General features: G+C 37.7%; 1 protein-coding gene across 1 annotated transcript; it reads left to right on the top strand.

Moving 5' to 3' along the window:
• Positions 1-3,911: 3,911 nt before the first annotated feature.
• On the top strand, positions 3,912-5,874 carry LOC131329396 (protein NODULATION SIGNALING PATHWAY 2). The gene has a single exon (XM_058362496.1). It carries the CDS (start codon positions 4,088-4,090, stop codon positions 5,552-5,554), a length of 1,467 nt encoding a protein of 488 aa, XP_058218479.1. The 5' UTR covers positions 3,912-4,087; the 3' UTR covers positions 5,555-5,874.
• The last annotated feature ends 16,248 nt before the right edge of the window (positions 5,875-22,122 follow it).

The following is a 22,122-nucleotide window of genomic DNA, read 5'->3' as shown; positions in this document are numbered from 1 at the left end:
TGCCTAAATCACCATCCATTCCTTGATCAGGGTAATTGTTCCAAAATATAGGTATTCAAAAACAGCTCTTCCATATTATATAGACATAGATAGGGTAAGCATCCCAAGTGTTTTATTAAATGTTCCAACCATCCAGGTACCCTACGGCTAAGAAGTTTCTGACTTTGAAAAATGTTATTGACTGACATGGGTAGCATACTGTCTTTTAATTTGTATTCAATTATAGTCTTCTAATTAATTTTCTTTTGATCATCAAGAAAGCCATAAAGTTTCCAAGCATAAAATGAATGTAATCAATTCACATTAAAAGAAATGAATTGAAAGGGAGAAAAAAGAACGGTATACCAAAACAAAGATTAAAAAAAGAACCCTCAAAAAAGAAAATCAGAACGATTGTGAAGAAATTTGATATATATTGCGCCATGATTGCAAAGAAAACCAACATACCAAAACAAAGATTAAAAAGAAAACCCTCCAATCCAAAAAAGAAAAAACATTAGTAGTACCTGTAGGGGGATGAAAACAATGGGTGTTTCGAGTAGCACCAGATTGCAACGGCTACTCGTGTCTCTTCACCGGAACCCTAGTAATTCATTGCCTGAACTCTCATCTGCAAAACAGACAAGAGGTGAGCGCACCTTTGCCTCTCGTGGCAAAGGCCCTCCGATGCCTAAGTTAGTATCACGTACTAGTAATCGAATCCTAATTATCAGTAGGAAAATAATATGAATGCCACGTATTGCGTACCTCTTACTTCTAGGTTTACCTCATATTTATAGATTTTTGGATGCTTGTTGCCCAAGCATCCATGTTGTTCTAGGTTTCCTACCTCGTATAGGAAACCGGAATATCTTGGACTCTCGTTTCTCTATCAGTTCATTACTGTAGTTCATTTAGGACTCTTTTCCATAACTGGCCGAACATCCCACTCTCGTTGGGTATCTTTTCCAGATCCTACATTCTCGGGATCTCATTCCTTAACGGAATACCATTGTCTCTAGACCTTTCCAGAGTGTTCCCTTTACTCCAACATCTGATTGGATTTCTTTCCTTGTTCGGCTGTCTCATCGCCGAACAGACTGCCTGGACCAGTCACTTCACATGTAACTGGTCCTTTATCAATTATTTGGACCATTGCCTTTTTAGGAGCTCTCCTTCTGTTCGGCCTTCTCATTGCCGAACAAGCTACTTGGGCTAGTGACTTCTCATGTCACTGGTCCATATTGCCGAACACTGTATAACACGATGACTCCCCCCTACAACGTGTTCGGGCCCTCCTTGGGCCTGTTCGGAAATACCTCCCTACAGTACCTCGAATTTAAGCTTGACATAGAATTTCTCTAAATATATTTTTGCTTTCAATTCCTGTAGTAAAATTTTAGTAGAAAGTAAGAAGAAATATGAGTAAAAATCGTTTAAGAAGAAAATTGAACTTGCATGAGAACAGGAAAAAAAAATCCTTAGATATTTGAATCCCTTGTATGAGAACTGAAAAAAAATCGTTCAAGAAACTCCCAATTTTTGGCAAAAGAAACCCAATATGAGTAAAAATCGTTCAAGAAGAAAATTGAACTTGCATGAAAACTGAAAAAAAATCCTTTGATGTTTGAATCCCTTGCATGAGAACTGAAAAAAATCGTTCAAGAAATCAAACTTACCTCACTATCGATAATGGTCGTTCAGAAGTTGGAAAATGTATGCCTGTGACAAATAAACCGTAAATTAACAACATGGACCTTCTAAATAGAAGGTATAATCAAAATTTAAATCTTTGAAGTAGCAAAGATTAATCTTATTTCCTTTAATTTCGGCTGGCTGATTGTACTAATTGTAAATGTCAACATACTTTCCACATTTACCATTTCAATCCTCCTGCGATTTGGGGTAGCTGATTTCGAGTATATTTCCAAATATACCAGTAAACTCAATCCTCCTGTAAAATGCCAATAGAAGTTTAAATCAAAATGGTAGGTTTCCTTTAGTTCCGAAAATGTAATCTCAGTCGTGGTAATCAATGGTAATCAAAATGGTAAATGTGGTAACATTAAAATTGCAGGGAACCAATCTCAACGGAAAATGTGGCATTACAGTAGTAAGCTTTATTTGTGGTTAATAGATTAGGAAACTTCATTCATTTAATCCAACGGCTATAATCTCATTACTAAGTATGATCGAACGGTTGTAGATGCATCTATGTTTCTATACATAGACATTTTGGTGAAAAACCTTTATGTTTTATAATATAGATTTTAATGAAAAATTAAACATAGAAGTTTTATAAATAAAATGGGGAAATCTAGTTATGTAAACAACCACCAAATTAACAATGGTTTTATCATTTTTTTTTTTTTTTGTGGGGGGGGGGGGGGGGGGGCAATAATACATCCTTTCTAATATTAGTTGCATCCGTGCCACTATTATGTATTACATTTAGTTAATGAGTTCTATTCTTCATAAAATTTGGGAAAGTTGAACAATCTTGTGGAATAAGGCTCCGTTCCGCTAAGTTTCTTATTTTTTAAGCATTTATTTCTCATTTTATGAGACATGTCATTCTCTCTCAATTCATCATCTTTAATTTAAAAAATAAGTACATCTTTAATTCAAAAATATTTTGAATGATTCGAAACTTTCTAGCTAGTATTTAAATCATGATTTAAGAGAAGGCTTATTTTCTCTCTTAAAGAGAAAGTATATGTCCAATTATTAAATGATTCCGATAGGTAACACTTAAAAAATGTTTATGATATATAAGTTTATAATTTTTTTATTTTCTTTCTTCCCGCTCGGTCAACACTTGTTCAATGACCAAGGAATAATACCCCCATATAACACCGCAAAAATTCCAAATTCAACATATATACACTCGTATATATTTTTTAACAACTACGATATTATTGGACAATGAATAATTTTTCCAATTTTATCTCCAGTATTTATACTAGCTTTAATTTCAAAAATTCCGGAAATATAGTGATTTCCCAAAAGAAGACGAAGAATAGAGTCCAGTGGACTGGAGAGCTAGCAATCAGCTATCAGCTACGGTAGACAATAGTTTCGGGAAATTAATTATCAAACTCAAGTTTGGGTTTTTTAATTTCAGCCCATATTAAACCTACTTTTAACCCATCTAAATTCATGTAAATATGGGTTGAGTTGAATCCATATCAACCAATGATACAATATAGGCGGGTTCGGTTGGATTATAAGTGGGTGAGTTTGAGAGGGTTAAAAATATGGATTGGGATTGCCACCACTAATATTACAACGTACAAATAAAAAGAAAACATAATCAAGTAAGAAAACTCATAATTAAACACTTAAAATATGCAAAATGTAAAAAATAGTGAGAGAGAGAGACCCACCCATGGGTTGTCAATATAGTAAGAGCGAACCTGCGCTTGCAACATAGCAGGGTTCGATTCTCTCTGGAGACAAACCATGATCTAAGTTGGGGGCCATGGCGGTGAGTTGCTGTGCCAGTCTCCCCCGAGGTTTGGATTATGCAGTCAGGTTAAAAAAAAAGAAGTGAGAGAAAGAGAGAGAGCGTGCGCGTAGGATTTATGTGGAGGCCATGGTAAAATTATCTAGTCAAAACTTGGATTCCATGACATTGGTAAAGAAATTTCTACCTTGTGAGTTTAATTTCCTAGCTTATTCTTGATACCTTGACCACGCATGATTATATACCCCTTTTCTTACATGAATTTTTTTGCCATGATGTTGTCTTTCCAGCCAATGCTAACTTTGGGTTTCTTTGTATTATCAATGGTCCACAGTATCTTTTCTATATATCTTTCTTTCTTTCTCGTCTCTTTTGGGATATTTTCGAATTTGTCCTTAAAATAAGAGACATTATTGGATTCTACTTACTGATTACGACCCAACATTGTGTATAAATCAGAGCCACAAGCTTAGGTATGAGCACGCCATCTTAGTCCATAATCTGCTTAATTAGGTGAAGTTCCTTAATCACTCCCCACCTTAAAAAACATAAAATAAAGCACACTCCTCTCTCTCTCTCTCTCTCTCTCTCTCTGAAAACCCCAATTAAGCTCCATATTACTGAGACTGTTTAGACTTAGCTATGGCCATGGTGGTGGATCAAACCGTCGCCGAACTTGAATTATCCGGCTATAGCACCACCACTACCACCACCACAACGATAGATGACGAACACGGCTGCAACTGGAACGATTGGTCCCCCATGGTGGACTGGGACGCGATTTCCGGCAGCCATGATGACTTCCACGACCTCGTCAAATCCATGATGGACGACAACGTCGCAGTGCTCCATCACGACCACCACCACGAAGCTGCCGCAATCAACGCCTACACAGTAGTCGAGGAGGCGGAGACGAGCGGCGGCGATGATTCGAAAGGGCTGAGGTCAGTCCACCTCTTGATGGCTGCCGCCGAGGCCCTGACCGGGGTCAACAAGAGCCGTGATCTGGCCCGGGTGATATTGGTTCGGCTCAAGGAGTTGGTGTCCCCATCCAACGGCTCAAACATGGAGCGGCTCGCGGCGCGTTTTGCCGAGGCCTTGCTAGGATCGCTAGAAGGCTCCGCCGGTGGGGTGCACAGTAAGCACATGTTAACAAGCAGTACTGATGATTACCATCCGACGGATGCGGTCGCAGCGTTTCAGCTGTTACAGGACATGTCGCCATATATCAAGTTCGGACACTTCACGGCCAATCAAGCGATTTTAGAAGCTGTCGCCCACGACAGGAGGGTTCACATAGTTGACTATGATATCATGGAAGGGATCCAGTGGGCTTCACTGATGCAAGCTTTGGTGTCAAGGAAGGATGGCCCACCGGCCCCACACCTCAGGATCACGGCCGTGACGAGAGGCGGCGGGAGCGGCCGCCAATCATCCATCGGGACCGTCCAGGAGACCGGTCGTCGCCTGACTGCGTTTGCCGCGTCCATCGGTCAACCGTTCTCTTTCCATCAATGTCGGTTGGACCTGGAGCACGAAGCGTTTCGGCCGTCGGCTTTGAAGTTGGTTAGAGGGGAGGCTTTGTTGTTCAATTGCATGTTACACCTGCCCCACTTCAATCACCGGGCGCCCGAATCGGTCACTTCCTTTTTAAACGGAGCCAAGGTCTTGAACCCGAGACTAGTGACCCTGGTGGAGGAGGAGGTGGGACCCACAGGCGACCGCGGTTTTGTGAACCGGTTTATGGACTTGTTGCATCATTATTCGGCACTCTACGACTCGCTCGAGACCGGATTCTCGATGCAGGGCCGGGCTCGGGCGTTGGTGGAGCGGGTGTTCTTGAGCCAACGAATATCGGGGTCATTAGCTGGCCTATATCGTTCGCATGGGGAGGAGGAGAGCTGCTCATGGGGGGAGTGGTTGGCTATGGAGGGGTTCCGGCCACTTAGCGTGAGCTTCGCCAATCATTGTCAAGCAAAGTTGTTGTTGGGGCTATTCAATGATGGATATAGGGTGGAGGAATTAGGTAACAACAGGCTCGTTTTAGGGTGGAAGTCCAGGCGCCTTCTTTCGGCTTCGATTTGGACCAACTCAGATTCTGATTTGTAAAATAGTCACTTTTTTTTTCTTCCCCTTTTTATTTGGCGGCAGGATCCTACACAGACCAATTTTGTAGCCCAAGAACGACTTCTTCAAGGTGAATTAAGGTGGAAGAGTCGGTGTACAAGTGTTTCGCGTTTAGCCTTAAGGCTTAGTTCGGTTGGTTTTTTTTGGGTTTGCTCTTCACAAAATTGAGCAAGGCTCTAAGATAGGGTCGGGTCGCAAGAAAGTATTTTTATTTTAATTCCCTTATCCCAACGTAGATGGTTTTGCCTTTATTTGGACTGGAAAAGACATTATGAATTGCAATGTGTATAAGTTGACTCAAACAACCTCACCGTCCAACCAAACAAAAAAAATTGTTCTTTTGCGGTGTTTGCCTTTGTTCATAAGTTGCATGGATTTTGGAGTTGCTTTTTTTTTTTTTCAATTTTTTGGTTGGATGGATTTTGAAGTTGTTGTATGGCTCTTCCAGCAACTTTCATCTGATCTCTTGAGAACTTTTGTCAGGTCATTTACCACTTTGTTTGTTACTATAACCCGTAAAAGTGTGAGAAGTGATTGAGACTGCAGCCAGGGATTTTGACTCCGGGGTGCAGTGGGGTTTTCCCCTGGCAATGAAAATCATACCGAGCACGTGCGGCACACGTGCTTGAACTTTAGCACCACGTGAAGGTATACCGTAGGGTATGAGCCCGACCATGTACGAGACATGTGGCAGGTCGGGGGCATCATGGGAAGATATGTAGAAGTAAGACATGTGGCAGCACGACGGCACCACGAGAGGGTGCATGTGTAAGCCCGGATAGGGTAATGTGACCAATCGGAACACATATAGGTGCTCCTTGCGTGATGGGAGTGGATGATATCCCGTGAATTAAGGGAACATATATTCTGCCATAATGGGTAAGGATTGAGTTACCATACAGAACGAATTCCATATATATAGAGTATGATTCGTAACGAGGTAGGGTTTCCAAACGAATAAAGGTACTTGGGGAACAAGTCACACTTAGTCTATAAATATAAGATAAAACTTAATGAGAAAGGTACGTGATTATTGACTTCATTTCCGCTTTACCTCGATTAGTGGCGGGTTTGTGTTAGAATGATGGTGGTGGTGGTGTGGCAGTGGTGGTGGAGTGGTGATTGTGGCGGCGGTGGTAGAGTGGTGGTGGCGTGGTAATTGTGGGGCGATGGTGGTGGAATTGTAATAACTCTGAATTTTAATAAATAAAAAGTTATTTATTATTCAAGTTATTATTTAAATTGCTTGATTGCTTTGATTTTCTTTTATTTTTCCGGTAGTTGATCATAATTACACTTTAGCCCTAAAGGATTGTTTCTTGACTTTTAAGCCCTACTTAGCAAGCCTAGTTAGCTTCTAACCGGCTTGTTGGAGAAATCAAACTAGAAAGTCACCTAGTTACTTTTCCCTAACCATAGATGGACCGTTTTGCCCATCTTGAACCTTTTCAAACCCTAGTCTAGAAATTGTTTATTTATTTTCTTTATTGTTTTGATTTTATTCTTTATCCTTTGGACGATAAATGTTAAGGAAACTATTATCCATTGGATAATAGAAACCCAATTCTTTATAATAAAAGGATTTTTGAAAGATTTGAACAAAGTACTATGATCTTTTAAAAATAAACTTTTATAATTACTTTAAAAGTACTTTTCGATTATTTTACTAATAAAAGTACCCTAGTAGCTATGGTCCATTGGACGATAACCGTTAGGGTAATCTTTACCCATTGGACAATAGCCTACCCTTTATTATATTTGGTTAAGTACATGTATATATATAGACATGTGTATATTACAAAGGACATGTAGTCTTTTTAAGACTTAATTTATTATTTAAAGTACTCGTACCTTATTATTCCTTGGTTAATAACCGTTAGGGGATTTATTATCCATTGGGTAATAGGTCTATCTTCCAACTAAGTACTTGACCCATTAAACTAATATTTTGTTAAGATTCCCGGAAGTACAAAAGTACATTATTATATTAACTAAAGTACTAGTACCTTTTAATTGTTTAAATGGGTGAATCTTGACCCTTAAAGACTAATTTGACCTTTTGTACCAAAGTACCTATATTTATTTGTATTCTTACATTATAGTACATATATATATATATATATATATATATATATATATAGCTAGTACATGAGAGAGAGGAGAGAGGAGAGAGAGAGCCGTGAGAGAGAGAGAGAGGAGAGAGGCTGAGAGAGAGAAAGAGGGAGAGGGAGAGAGAGAGAGGGAAGGAAGAAGGAAGAAGAAGAAGGATGGGACTTGTACCTTGATATTCTTCATCTTTTCAAACTTGGAAGATGAATATCTTCCATATCTACTACCATTGTCCTCCTTTGTACCACTTTCAATTGTTTAACCAAGAATCTTGTACCAATGTCTCCTCCTTTCCAACATATCTTCCAAAAATCCCATCCAAGGTACTAAGATTAGCCATGCAAGCCTACCAATTAGCCTCCAACCTTTCAATCAACCTTGACATGTGAAAGAAAGGTGAAGGAGAAAGAGAGAGAGAGAGAGGGAAGCCTTTGCCTATAAATAGAAGCTCACTCCAAGCCTTGAACTCACACCTCCAACCATTGCTCTTCCTTCTTTCTAGAAATTCTAAGTGTTCTTGCTTCCAAAGTTCTTGTTTTCTTATGTTCTTGAGTGTTCTTGAACAAAACCACAAAACCACTTTCAAAACCATTTCTAGATCCTTAAAGTAGCTTAGTTAAAGTTAGTAAGTTGTTTCTAGGAAAAGAAAGTACAACTCTTTTCCTTTCGAAGCAAACCGACGCCGTTACGCCGCCAAATTCCAAAACCGACGACCAAATCTTCATAGCCGACTACTACCGCCAAGAAGCAAGGTAGGAACTCCTTATCTTTCATCCCAAGTAGTTATCCTTACCAACTTTCCCAAATATAGTCTTGAACCCAAATATAAGTTCATTAGGAAGTAACTTTAATCATTTCTTCTAAAGTAGATAATGTTATCTTATGTTGGAAATGTATGAAATGCATGATGTTCGTTATTAAGTGATTCAAGCATGTCAAGTAGTTATAAATGGATGATCTTGTTAGATTAAATATTACAATGAATGATATCGTATGTGAAAAGTCCCACCGCGGAGTCTATGCATGAGAAACGAGACACGGAAATCGAGAAAGTAGAAACATGACACCTAGGGTGTGGTTTATGAGAAGGCGTGTTTTGAAAAGTGTGAAATGTTTTGGAAACCGCAATGTGGCAGGACGTTGTAGCCCATTGTGTAGTGTGTGTTTTGTGTGCCAATGGGAGACCGGGACGGCGGAACCATTGTGAGGATACTCGGGAGTCCGGAACGGCGGAACCGAGGTTGGGTGTGTGCTTGGTTATCCGCGTTACGGAGCCAATGCAATGTGTGCCAATGGGAGCCCGGGACGGCGGAACCATTGTGAGGATACACGGGAGACCGGAACGACGGAACCGAGGTTAGGTATGTTAAAAACGAGTTTTTGAAAAAGTGATATGTTTGTGAAATGTGGAAAATGTTGACACGGTCTACGAGGAGTCACGTAGGAGAAACTCACAAATCTTGGACACCAACGTTGATTGTTTATCGCATACGAATGTATTGTTGTTAGTTAAATTGGCTAGATAAGTATGCTATGAGGAATACTTTGACTATGTGTTGTATTGTTGTAAGTTAAGGGTTAGAGGGTTTGGATTATTCTATTGAGCGTTTAAGCTCACGGTGTTGCCTTTTTGGTGACCCTGGCCTATTATATTGGTGGCGACACCGGTATAATATGTCAGACTTCATAGATGAGTAGGGTGAACTTTACACCTTGGAGGCCTTAGGAGCCGAAGAGCTAGCCCGGATGGAAGAACAAGCGGAGCAGTAGTTAGGAACCTTAGTCCCCTTCCGTTTGTAATAAAAGTACTTCTTTTAAGTTTTGTTGTAATAAAGAGCCCGACTCAGTTTCTTTTTCAATAAAATTACTTATTTAACGTACCCAAAATTCGGGGCGTTACAGGAATGGCGGCGGAATGGTGGCAGGTTTGTGTTAGAGTGATGGTGGTAGTGGTGGTGGAGTGGTGATTGTGGTGGTGGCATGGTGATTGTGGTGGCGGTGGCGGTGGAGATGGCGGCGTGGTTGTGATTGTGGGGGCGGTGGTGGAGTGGTAGTGGAGTGGTGGTGAAGTGACGATGGTAGTCGTGGTGGTAGGGTGGTGGTGGAGTGATAGTGGTAGTGGTGGTGTGGTGGTGGTGACTGTTGTGGTAGTGGTGGTGGAGTGGTGGTCATGATTGTTGTGGTGGTGGCGGTGGTAAAGTGGTTGTGGCGGCGGTGGGGTAGAGTGGTGGTCGTGGCAGTGGAGTGGCGGAGATGGTGGTATAGTGGTGGAGATTGCGGTGGTGGTGATGGTGACCACAATAATAGTGGCGGTGGTGTGGAGGGCAGAGGTTGATGGTTGGATGTAAGTTTTCATGAATTCAGCAAATTAGTTTTATTTTTTAGGAGGCACTTAATCTTTTAAGTAATGTTAAATGCAGTTATCAAATCTACTTAATCACTTATTACTTAATTCATTCAGTATTAAATGCTAAATTTGGATTATCAAACAACCCCAAGTCAGTACGTGGACGGAGAAAGCATTTTAAGAACTAGCTTGTTTTTTCTTTTTTGAGATGCAAGAACTAGCTTGTTATGTTTCCATGGTTTGGTGCATTAAAACACGTGTTATGCATCAAATTACAAGTGATATGAAAATTGGTACCGTCCTAACAATCACTCGAATCCTCAGACATCTCTGTGCCTTGTTGGCCGTATGTAGGTTACCATATACCAATTATTTTTAGATAATTTGATTTAGGTAATTAGTATCAGCAAAACACACGATGAATCCAGGAATATCGAGTTTTTCAATAAACAATCATTTTGCTCTTCTTTTTTTTAATCTAAACAAAGTTACAATATCAAACAGTGACGTACAATTTAATTTAGGGCAGAGATTCTTTGTGATGCAGCATGAAAGCCCTATCTCACCCTCCTTTTAACTCTTTATTTAAAACACCATTGTAAGTATATGTTAATTAGGTGTCAAACGAACGTATCTGTCTTCATGACTCCCGAAGCATATTGGTAGCCCATGGTATATGTTTATACGGGGCAGTTCCGGGAACAACTCATTAGACACTTAAAAAAATACCTCATAGTTTCCGATTAAATTTTGATGATTTGAGCCGCTCAATGTGATCAGAACGTGATTTTAAGAGTATCTGTTAGAAATCAGCAAAAAAAAAAAAAAGACTGGAAAGGATTTGATCTGAGCAGTTTTTAGCTCAGATTTGATGAACGGTTCAATTAAAAACTATACAAAACAAGCACTTCTTGGTCATATTTTTTGTTAATTTGTCGCGGGCACCCTTAAAATCACATTATGCACATATTGAACGGTTTGGATCATAAAATTTTGATTGGGAACTATGAGATTGAGATTTGAGATTTTTTTTAGGTTTTTTTAAGGTGTCCTTTGAACTGCCCCGATATTTTTATATTCTTCTGAGTAAAGATACATTGTGACGAGGCGACTAGCAGCTGTGCGGCAACCCTCTCATGAGGAATGGCCGATAAAAAATAAAAAAAAAGAGGTCGACTTGGTATATTCAGCGTATAAACGTTATGATGTATGGTGTAGTGACGGACGAGTGTGTGCTTTTTAATTTTCATATACAGTATATTCTATTGTACTTTTTTGGTGTAGTTACGCATAAATGTGTATCATAAAAAAATAGTTATCCGATAAAAAAAATAGTTATCCATATTGATGATTCGATACAAAGTTTGTGTACAATTTTATGATTCTCGTAACATGCATTTTTTTAGGATAATTGTTATCTATTATTCTGGTCAATTACGAATGGATGCGTAGCAGCGTAAGGTAAGCAAAGAAATGTTGCAAATCATGTTATCTATACTTCTACCCCTATTTTGTACCGGCCATGTTTCCACCAGCAAAAAGGGAAAACATTTGGATTTTTTTTCATGTCATTCACTGTGATGACCCGAATTTTCACGTCAATTTTTTTTAAAACATTTTATTATAATTCTTTAACTAAAAATCATTTTATTATTTATTAAAGTGATTGTATTATTATTATTTAACCTTACGAGCTAGCCATTAAAAATCCTTTGATATTATAGGATTTTTTTTCATATCTTGAACCTTGATATCCTTGTACCCAACTATTATAAAACCCTAGCCTTCGGTCCGTGATCCTAAAAAGCTAGGATAAGATTTCATTGGATTTTATTAGATATGATATGATTATGATAAGATATGATTGGATATCCTAAGATATACTTAGATATATTAAGATTTGATTGAATTTTATTAGATATTATAAAGATTTTGTTAGATATTATATAGATTTTATTGGATATTATAAGATTTTATAAGATTTGATTAGATATTATTAGATATAGTTGGATTTTCTTAGATTCAATAAGATTTGCTTTAGATTTTATTAGATTTGATTTGATCTCTAGATGTGATCTAGATTCTTCTTGTTATTAGTATAAATAGGCAAGCCTCCTTTCCTCCACCTACAACACCACACCTCACTTCACTTCCTCACTTCTTGTTTCTTTGATTGAGTTTTTATAGAGAGAAAAAAAAAAGTGAAAAAGAGTAGTCGGCAAAAGAGAAAGAAGAGAAAATAGGGGAGGAGCCGAGGTGTTTTACGATAGACCAAATTCAATTGGCGTGGAGTAGTGGTACTCGGTTATGCATATGGTTCACAACATATTTTGAGGTAATCTGGGGAGTATACGATATGCTTCCCACTTCCGGAATCCTTTCTTCACTCTCACTTTTGTACTCCTTTTGATTATCTCGTGATATTTGTTCAATCTTGTGGATATCATTGGAAAGTGGAATAATTGGTATCGAATATAATGTTGTTGGCTGAGTACTATAGAATTACAGGGATCGAGTGAACTCATGCACCAATAGCCTATTCAATAGCCAGAATGGATCGAGGATGACTCGGTGAGGAAGGTATTTGTCACGCCCAGTCCCGGAACGACACCCGGAATGGGCCCGAACCGACACAGCCACGTGGCAATCCACACAAAAGACTAACACTAAACGACAACCAATAAAGGAATAGAGTAAAACCCCAGCGGAAGACTTAACATAATAAAAACAAGGTATCTAAGATATTTAGAAACTTGAAGTCAAAAAGTACTTGACAACATTAGTCACAAAAATGAGTTTAGCAAATGTACGAGTTTAACCCATTACAACCAAATTCGACCAAAAATACCAACACTCGATACTAATCCAAGTGTCCCCAAAACGTTGACCGGTAGTGGACCAACTTTATGGCCACCTGTGACCTGGCAATCCAAAAAGGAAAACCAGAGTATGTGAAATATAGAATACGTTCAATAAAATACCACACAACCCGAAAGAATATCCCACTAGAATGTAATTCACATAAACTCGACACAAGTATTCAATTATATACCCACATGTATAAACATCACACACGCAATGGCACGTCTGCCACATTCCCACGTAACCAAGGCATTGTGTCCCGCACACCACATTCCCATTCACCGTTAATTAGACAGCATGGCCCACGATATGGTGTGACTCACTCCACAATCCTTTAGTGGTTACAATCAACACCCAATAAACATATATCATTAGCTAAATCCTAATTAGCATGATATACAACTACCACCATGTAACATCTCATTGAACCTTATCATATCAAACACATTCACCTTCGTATCGACCAAATTATGCCAAACTAAGATTTCGGCACTTCCCGAAAAACCGGCTCTTTACCTAGCCACAAGTTAACTCATATTAGTTACGAATTTCACGAATACTCGGCACAAAGTTACAAAGCTAACAAGAAGCTAAACGATGACTATCAAATACAAATATGTCCATGTCAACACCTAGAAGTGTCCTAAAACATGCATAAAGTTCAAATATAAAATAACTCTTGAAATCGGTTTGAAAACTTATGATCAACTTGTCTTATCTTGGCCATAACTTCTTATTAGCCTAGAGCTAGCTCTTGAGACCACCACCAATGGAAAGTACACTTTTGGTACACAAATTTTGATATATAATTTGCCCAAAACGGAGTTCGGATGAAAAAGATATGATCGTCCGAAGTTCCACAACAATTGCTGAAAAGTTACCCGAGAGGTACAGGTACTACAAAACTCAGTACAGGTACCCATCCAAAATCGACCCAAATGTTTCAGCTCTAATCCGTCGGTACAGGTACCACCAAAAAGTGGTACAGGTACCAACTGGGTTTTTCAGCGAAAACTCAGCATGATTTCCTTCCGATTTCTAACCTTTTCCTCTACTCAAACCACATCTAAAACTCCTCAAACCACACCAAATCATGCTTTAACTCATGTATATCAAAGAGCTACTTAAGAAACTCAAACCCCATGAATCAAAAACGCTTAAAACATAAAAAAACACAAGAGATTCAAGAGGTATTCTTCTCATACCCAAGTTAACTTGCATCATCTAATTAAGGCATGAACCCAACTATTTAAGCATGAAATTAGACTTACCCAAACATGAAATCCAACAATTAAAATATGAAATTACCTAGATGATTAACAACCTAAACAACCAAGAACCTCCAAGCTCTCCTCTCTTCTTTTCCTTCTTCTTCTTCTTCTTCTTCTTCTTCTCTCTCTCTCTCTCTCTCTCTCTCTCTCTCTCTACGTTAGGAACAAGAAGAAAATAGGGGAAGAAATATCCCCCAAAATATCCCCAGGATATTTGATAAAGGCTATGGGAAAATTATTGTATGCAATTGAAACATGAACTTACTTATGCTCCATCCATGAATCACATACAAGCCCCTCGAACTTCCGTCATAAACAAATCAACCCTAAAAACATATAATTCAATTAAAAGATGAATTAAATACTCTAATATTCGGGACGGGTATTACAGTATTGGGGGAGTGTCACTGATCATGTACTGAGGACATGGTATGAGGTCCCTTGTGATTGTTGCTTCGACTTGATGGTCGATTATCGTTTATTGATTCCACTTATGAGCTTTGTTATTCTGTTGTATCGTATACTTCCCGAATAATTTCTTTTTCAGGTGTGGAGCCGGATTAGTGGAAATTGAATCGGAGCATATAAGGATTAATTTCGGAGAGGTCTTGGAAGAGTTGATAATTTTGGAGTATCTAGAAGATTATTTAGAAGGCGGCTTAAGTTTATTTTGGTGATGTAATTTATTTATGGAGAAAATAGGGGCCTAGAAGTGTTTGAAATACAATGTATTTTGAAGTTTATTTTTAGAAAATAGCAGGGCGTTACATTCACACTAAACAAGTTTCAACATTTTACCATCTCATCCACACTAACAAAATGCTGTCAACAATTTTTTTTTTTTTGCTATAATAACTTTACTCAAACTCATTTACAAGTTATTCACTGCCAGAAACATCTAACAATTTGATTACTACAATTTTTTTTCTCAAAACTTATTAATTAGTGGAAACGGCCCCGTTATTCATTTTTTTCAGTTTCACATCAAACCTTTGTGAATTTGATTTGTCTTGACGAGAAAAATTGAAAAATAAAAATGACTTCTATCCTTCTTCTTTTTTTTTTAGAAATATCCAAGATTTAGTCCAAAAGTTTTAGAAATATTCAAGATTTAGTCCAAAAGATGGGCTTTTGGATCTAAATTTAGTAAAAGTCGTAATTTTTTTTTTTACCTTTTCGATCGATTTCTTTCATCGAGACGAATCAATTATCTAAAAAAGAAAAAGCTTAACTTAAACTAACAAATACAGGAAAGAATTGGATAAGGACAAAACAAGAAGGCAAGTTGGCTTCTTCTTCTTTTTCTTTTTCTTTTTTTTAAAGGAAATTAGGCCAGATTATGTACATATATAATAATAATTCGAGTAGTTCATAAATTTCAAATTATTTTATGAGTGGCTTTGTAAAAAATCTGTTACATTTGGATAATTGAAAGTACTTGATCCAATTTTTCAATAGTTGGGTGTTGTACTCCTTAGCTTTTTGTGCTTTTTTGATGTCCTTATTCAAATTTTTTTTTTTTTGTGTTTGTTAGTTTTGCATCAAACTTTTGTGTTTTATTGATTTATCTTGATGAGACAAATCGAAAGAATAAAAAAGTATGAATTTTACTCAAGATTTTTTGAAAACATCTAAGAAAAACTCAAATATTCAATTTTTTGCAGTATAGTCGGGCGCACAGAGTCTCTAATAATTTTTTTTTTATCTTTCTCCACTCATTACTCCAAAAACCTCCCTCAAAATCCAACCGAACAAGCCCTGAGTTTTTTCTATTCCTTTCTTGGATCAAATTAATAGTTATTGAAGACGGTGGGTATAATTGGGTTCATCGATTTTTATTTCAATTGTTAAACTGGATAGGATTAATTGTTTGGCTTGATGTCTCAATGAAAAAATATTTAAGTATAAAAATATGGATTAAGGTTCAGGAATATCATATAAAACAATGCTAAAAACATTAAAACTATTGAAAATCCATCTCTTAAATGAATAATTTTCTATTTTATTTTTTAAATGATTAGTTAATTTTAAAAATTAAATTGACATGAATTTGATAAATATTTAAGAAAACACAATAAGAGAACCCATCAGAAAAACAAATGTGGCGAATTTGGTGAGGAAGTTGGGGGAACCAAAAGACATCAGAAAAATACACATAAATTATTTTTTAGTTTTTTTTAATGAGCACTAATTTGTTCCCAAAAAAATGAGGACTAATAATTCTTTGGAGTGAAGGCATGAAGACCCACTTTAGATGGGGAAAATAGTGGTAGGGTCAATTTTGTCAATTCCCTTTATAGCATCCATCACTTTAGCGGGGGGAGAGAGAGGCTAGAGAAAGGCTGCCAGTTGCAGAAAGATTGGCAGTAACAGATTGTTGCCACTTCCCTGTAAAGAGAGTGAAACCCACCATGGACCCTTTATAATCAGCCTATAGGCTGATTTTAGCTTTTGCCCTTAATTTTTATTAAATTATGCTAATATTGGTCGAAGTCGTATCAGGCTCTTCTCCTTTTTTTAAATATCCCAAAGCCTTCGTAAGGGCTATGTCTCTGTCTCCTTGCATCATCAGCAGGTCTTTCTTTTTTTTTCAATCCAGGACTGGTCTTGGATTGGGCAAAAGATTATTCTTAGCTTTGTTAAAAATATGATGTCGTTATTCTTGTCCTATTGGTCTTTGTAACAAATTCAAAGATTAATGAAAAAAATTTGCCTTCATTTTTTTTTTTGGGTTAGAGGGAAGTTAATAATTTAACAACTAAAGCGAGTTCAAAATCTCTCGATAGACTCGCCACAGACCAGAGGCTGGTCCTCGTAGCGAGGACTTCAATTGCTTTGTTTTGGGGAAATTTGGAAACGATATTATACTCAACAATTATTCTACAACCACACATACTTGCACAAATATTTACAAAAATTCACTCACATTTATATTAGGGCTCACATACACTTCTGTGGACCCCATCAAAAAATGTGAGTATGTGTGTAAAGTGTACCTAGTTAAAATAATAATTGTATACTCAATTTCCCCCTTCTCTCTCTCTATGACCCCTTTGTCCTTTTCCTTGTTTTCTTCAACTTTTCTTCTTCCATCTGAGCCTTCAACTCCAACAAGTACATTTTTGTTATCTAGCCTCCAAGAAGTACATGAGCAGCAACATTACCCAAAGAGGAACAATGAGTAAAACTTTGATAAAATATGATAAGAAGATCTGTGAGTACAACACAAGTCCAAGAGCTTTGAGGAATGTAATCAAATTAATCCCAAAAGGCAAGGATATGATCTCTGTTTTTTGGGTGATTTTTGTGTTGAATGTAATTAAATTAAAGATTTTGTGTTGAATGCAAGGACCTTTCGTTTTATATCCAGGTTCCTAAATTAGCTAACCTAAAAATTAAATTGAGAACACAAGACTTCATGGACGTGGGGTTGGTTCTCTCTCTTCTTTCAGAGTTACTAGAATCGAATTGTTTCCTTCTCCTATGAAACTCTGTATGGTTTCTTTTTGTTGAATTTCTTCGGTCTTTTGCGGCAATAGCTCATGTTAGTTCCGAATTATTCACTCTATTCGTGGACAATTTACCTGAGGATGTAGGCCTTCTCTGGTTTAGGAAGTTTTTCAATCAATCAAGGGTTGTTAAGTATACCTTTATTCCTGTTAAGCACAGCAAAGTGAAAAATTAATTTGGTTTTGTTCGTTTTAACTGTGCTACCTCGGCGGAGGTGCCAATATCCAAATCCAATGGTTTTTGGATTGAAGATAGCAGGCTATATGTGAAATTTGCTGCCTTTAAAGATCAAGGGAAGAAGTCTCCAAAGGTAACAGCTAGATGGACATGTTACATCTGCCAAGAAGATCACTATCAAAGCTAAGGTTGAATCCCAAGGATTGGAACGATTGGCTCTCGAGAAGCCTTATTGCAAAGTTACCTTCTCTCAGATCTATTGAGTCTATCTAGGAAACTTTCATTAGTGAGGGTAGAGCTGGACAACGGACACGAAACACGACATGAATCGGACACGAAGTTAACGAGTTATGGTTGACTATTTCTAACACGAAACACGAAAATGACACGACTCGAGAACACGAATTCTAAATGGGTCGGGGTCGGGTTGAACATGGGAGACACGAAACTGACACGACCAACAAGATTACTTATCCGTGTCACCCATTAACACGACACGACCCGAACACGAACATATATATAATAGATTATTATTTTATATATATATATAGATAGAAATAAGGAAAAAAAAATAAAAAATGGGGCTACGCTGGGCCAGGAATTGAACCCAGGTCCTTGGCTCCTTTTTTCTAGTATTCCTACACAAACAAACCATTATTCCACAAATTGACATGGGCAACGGACACGAAACACGATAACACGACACGAACTGAACACGAAGTTAGCGAGTTAGGGTTGACCATTTCTGACACGAAACACGAAAATGACACGATTGGAGAACACGAATTCTAAATGGGTCGAGGTCGGGTCGGGTGGTTTGTGAAACGAACCCGACTGACCCGACATGAATACGACCCGACACGACCTGGTACCCAAGTCTAAGTGAGGGTCTCTTTGACATACATATAAGATCTTTGGGAGGTAACTTTGCAGTGCTTACCTTTTCCACAGTAGAGGACATAAAATCTTTGGTTGAGGGTCCTGACGACAACCGGTTGGGGAATTTTATTTGAGGAGGTTAGATAATGGAGTCTTGATGTTGTTATTGAAGCTTCTCGCACGGTGGTTTGGATTAATTATTATGGTGTGTTGTTGCACTTGGAATTCTGATACCCTTTTTCAGCATCAGAAGGTTTTGGGTAGAATCGATTACTCTTGATGAAGCAACATCTAAAGGTTTATCATTCTCTTCGGGTAGGGTGCAGATTTTTACCAAATTTTTTGGTATTATCAATCGAGGGATCAAATCTCATGGAAACTTCATTTAGCTCAGTTGATTCTGCAGGTGATGACAATTTTGATTATGGTGAAGATAAGATTCTTGAGAAAGAAGAAAATCATGGAGCGGAACCAATTGAGCCCAAGACGCTATGGCCACGGATCCCATGAGCCATTTGGGAGATCCTATTGCTATAGTCTAGGTTGTAGAGGATTCAAACCCTTTAAGTGAGGGCAATGATAAGAATAGGTGTATGATGGATAGTTTTGATGGGCTTAAGGAGCTTGCTTTTGTTGGGGAAATTTCAGCAATAACAGAAAACTCCAGAGAACAATTTCATTGATACTTTAACAATTACATAATCGAAGCATAATGCAATAACAAAACAGAATGGAACAGTCGAGATACGAAACGATTTTTCCAAGAAAACAAACCGAGTTCTGTGTGATACCACAGTCTCCTTAAGAAAGATTCGCCGCCTACCGTCGGTGTTGTAGGTTCGTGTTCGGGGTCTTCCTCCCAGGATTGGCTCGGCTAAACCGCAAGCCGTCGGAACACCGCCGTCGACTGCCTTGGCGAACTGACTACCGTCTGCCTTTCTCTCTCAAAAAACGAATTTCAGAATATGCAAGAGGATTGTGGAGTTGCCCTGTGCTCCTCCAAACCGAGATGCTTCAATTTATAGAGTGGAGGAGGGCTGAATAACTCCTGCAATGAATTCTGCCCATTGAATTCAGTATTGATTTCTGCCATCAAGAGGGAGGAGTAATGCTGCCATCAAGGTTGAGGGGTTACGGGAGTTACGGCCACACACATCAATACGTCTATTGATTGTGGTGGTGCGTCCAGATACAACGAACCCGGGACCGGTTGCCTCGAAAGACCCTCCAAAATCCCGGTTTCATTCACCCGAAATTCCGTAAATTTCCAACAGCTTTACCTTTGTCTTTGGAGAAGAAGGAGCATAGTGGATCTCATGAAAGCACCCCAGACGGGAGTTTCACTAATCCTCTTGCTCATGTGGTTGGTAAGCAGAAGAGAAGGGAGTAGCTTTTCTGGAGATCGATCATCCATTGTTGCTATCCATAAAATGGAAAGGAGATTGAGACGGTCAAAGAGGAAGATTAAAAAGAAGAAACTTCATATGGAGCTTGGGGTTAAGACATACAAATTGAACCATAGAAACATGAAGGTCCCATCTTTTTCCTTATCTTCCGATGACATCCGGAATAGAAGCTCCATTCTCTTTAAGGAAGCTCGCAAGATGTTGGATAGAGGTCCCATGTTCGGGATTGAAGTTAGAAGAGGGAGAAACTTTATTATAAAGAAATTTGTTGAAATGCAAGAGGAAGAATTAATTAAAGGAAATGATCCATGCTCTAGATTACTTGGAGAACGAGTTTGTCTCGAAGGAAGATGTTGATTTCTGCTGCAACATTTATAATGCAATCCCAAGTGCAGGATATCACGAAGTAATAAACTCAGAAAGTCTGAGGTTGATCCACAAGGAAAAGGAATGATTAGAGCGCAAGGAGTATATTAAAGTGAAATTACACAACTGATTTAGAGAGTGTTGGAAGTTGTTCGTTTGAAAGCTTAGAGTTGATTTGTGAAAACAATATTTGGAAAACACTATGGCTTCGAGGATTCACACACAACAATCCTACGATATTTGCTAACGATTCTTTTAACTCAATCAAGATTCATACAAAAGATGAGTTTAATCGGAAGATAGAAACAGTTATTCTCATAATAACAAACACGAAAAATATAGATTCATAAGAGTCAGTTGATTGAAAACATAACAATACTAGTTATTTGTTCGCAGGGAATTCAAAGCATTACTCGTACCCGGAGTTAACGAGAAATCAATAAATTATACAAAACAATAACTTTACTAAAAACTTGAATCAAACCAAAAATATATAAATCTCACATTAAAACCATGAAGAATAATTTACCAAAAAAAATTTGAATCAAATCAAAAATATATAAATCTCACATTAAAACCATGAAGAATAATTTACCAAAAAAAACTTGAATCAAACCAAAAAAATATAAATCTCACATTAAAACCATGAACAATAATTTACCAAAAACCATAGTATTGTTGTGGTTTCACCGCTAGCCATCGCTGGTTTTTAGCCTTCCACGGAGAAAACAAGAAACCCATGACAGAAAAGAGACAAAAGATCTCTTCCCTTTAGGGTTTCCAACTATATATAATAGTCTGAAAAACTTTGTTTAACAAAATTAATTGAGATCTATCAAACAGAATCGATATTGCATAAACATATTTGCAATTGAAGAATATAAAGAATTTTTTATCCTATTAAAATAAAATGAGGGACAAAAAATGTGGACGGAAGAAGTAGCTGTCTATACTCAACTACTTTTCCAGCTTCTTTTTTTTTTTTTTGAATAGACTACTGTTCCAGCTTAACCTACCACAACCTCCAATTTTCTAGCTAGCTAGCCTGGGGCGGCAGTGCGAGGGGTATATACTGTTCGAATTGGTCTGGTTCTCTAGAAAATCAGTAATCAGAACATTTCAAACGGTTTTAGAAAATTGGAAACTAAAACCTAACCAATATATGTATGGAACCTAACCAAAACCAAACCGTAAAACCGGTATGATTTTGGTTCGGTTCCGGTTTTATCCAATAAGCATCCAAACACTTATTCACAAAATACGAACTCATAAAATTAAAGAAATATGAAGATAATTTGTTGGAATAGGAAAAGAAGAAAGAAAATAAAAGCTTTCTTAACAAATGAGATTTCATTTCTAAATAAATTAAGTTTAGCAAGTAAAAGATTAACCTACCAAATTCAAATACATATTTAATTACACACATATCTTTCTATATTTATTTTAGTTTTAAACGGTCCGGTTCGGTTCTAATCACGGTTCATTAATTGAGAACCAATAACCGAACCAAAATTAACGATTCTTATTTTTTTGAAACCATAACCTAACTGTAAAACCGCAGAACCGGACCAAATAGAACGGTTCAGTTCGGATCAGACCGATTTTACGGTTTGAACGATTTTC

This window comes from Rhododendron vialii, chromosome 6a, assembly GCF_030253575.1.
Source record: "Rhododendron vialii isolate Sample 1 chromosome 6a, ASM3025357v1".
NCBI lineage: Eukaryota > Viridiplantae > Streptophyta > Magnoliopsida > Ericales > Ericaceae > Rhododendron > Rhododendron vialii.
The sequence above is the reverse complement of the archived record's forward strand: the minus strand, read 5'-3'. Positions and strand labels throughout refer to the sequence as shown.

Excerpts from the sequence above, each read along its gene's own strand:
- LOC131329396 (XM_058362496.1), top strand. The coding sequence starts at position 4,088 with ATGGCCATGGTGGTGGATCAAACCGTCGCCGAACTTGAATTATCCGGC.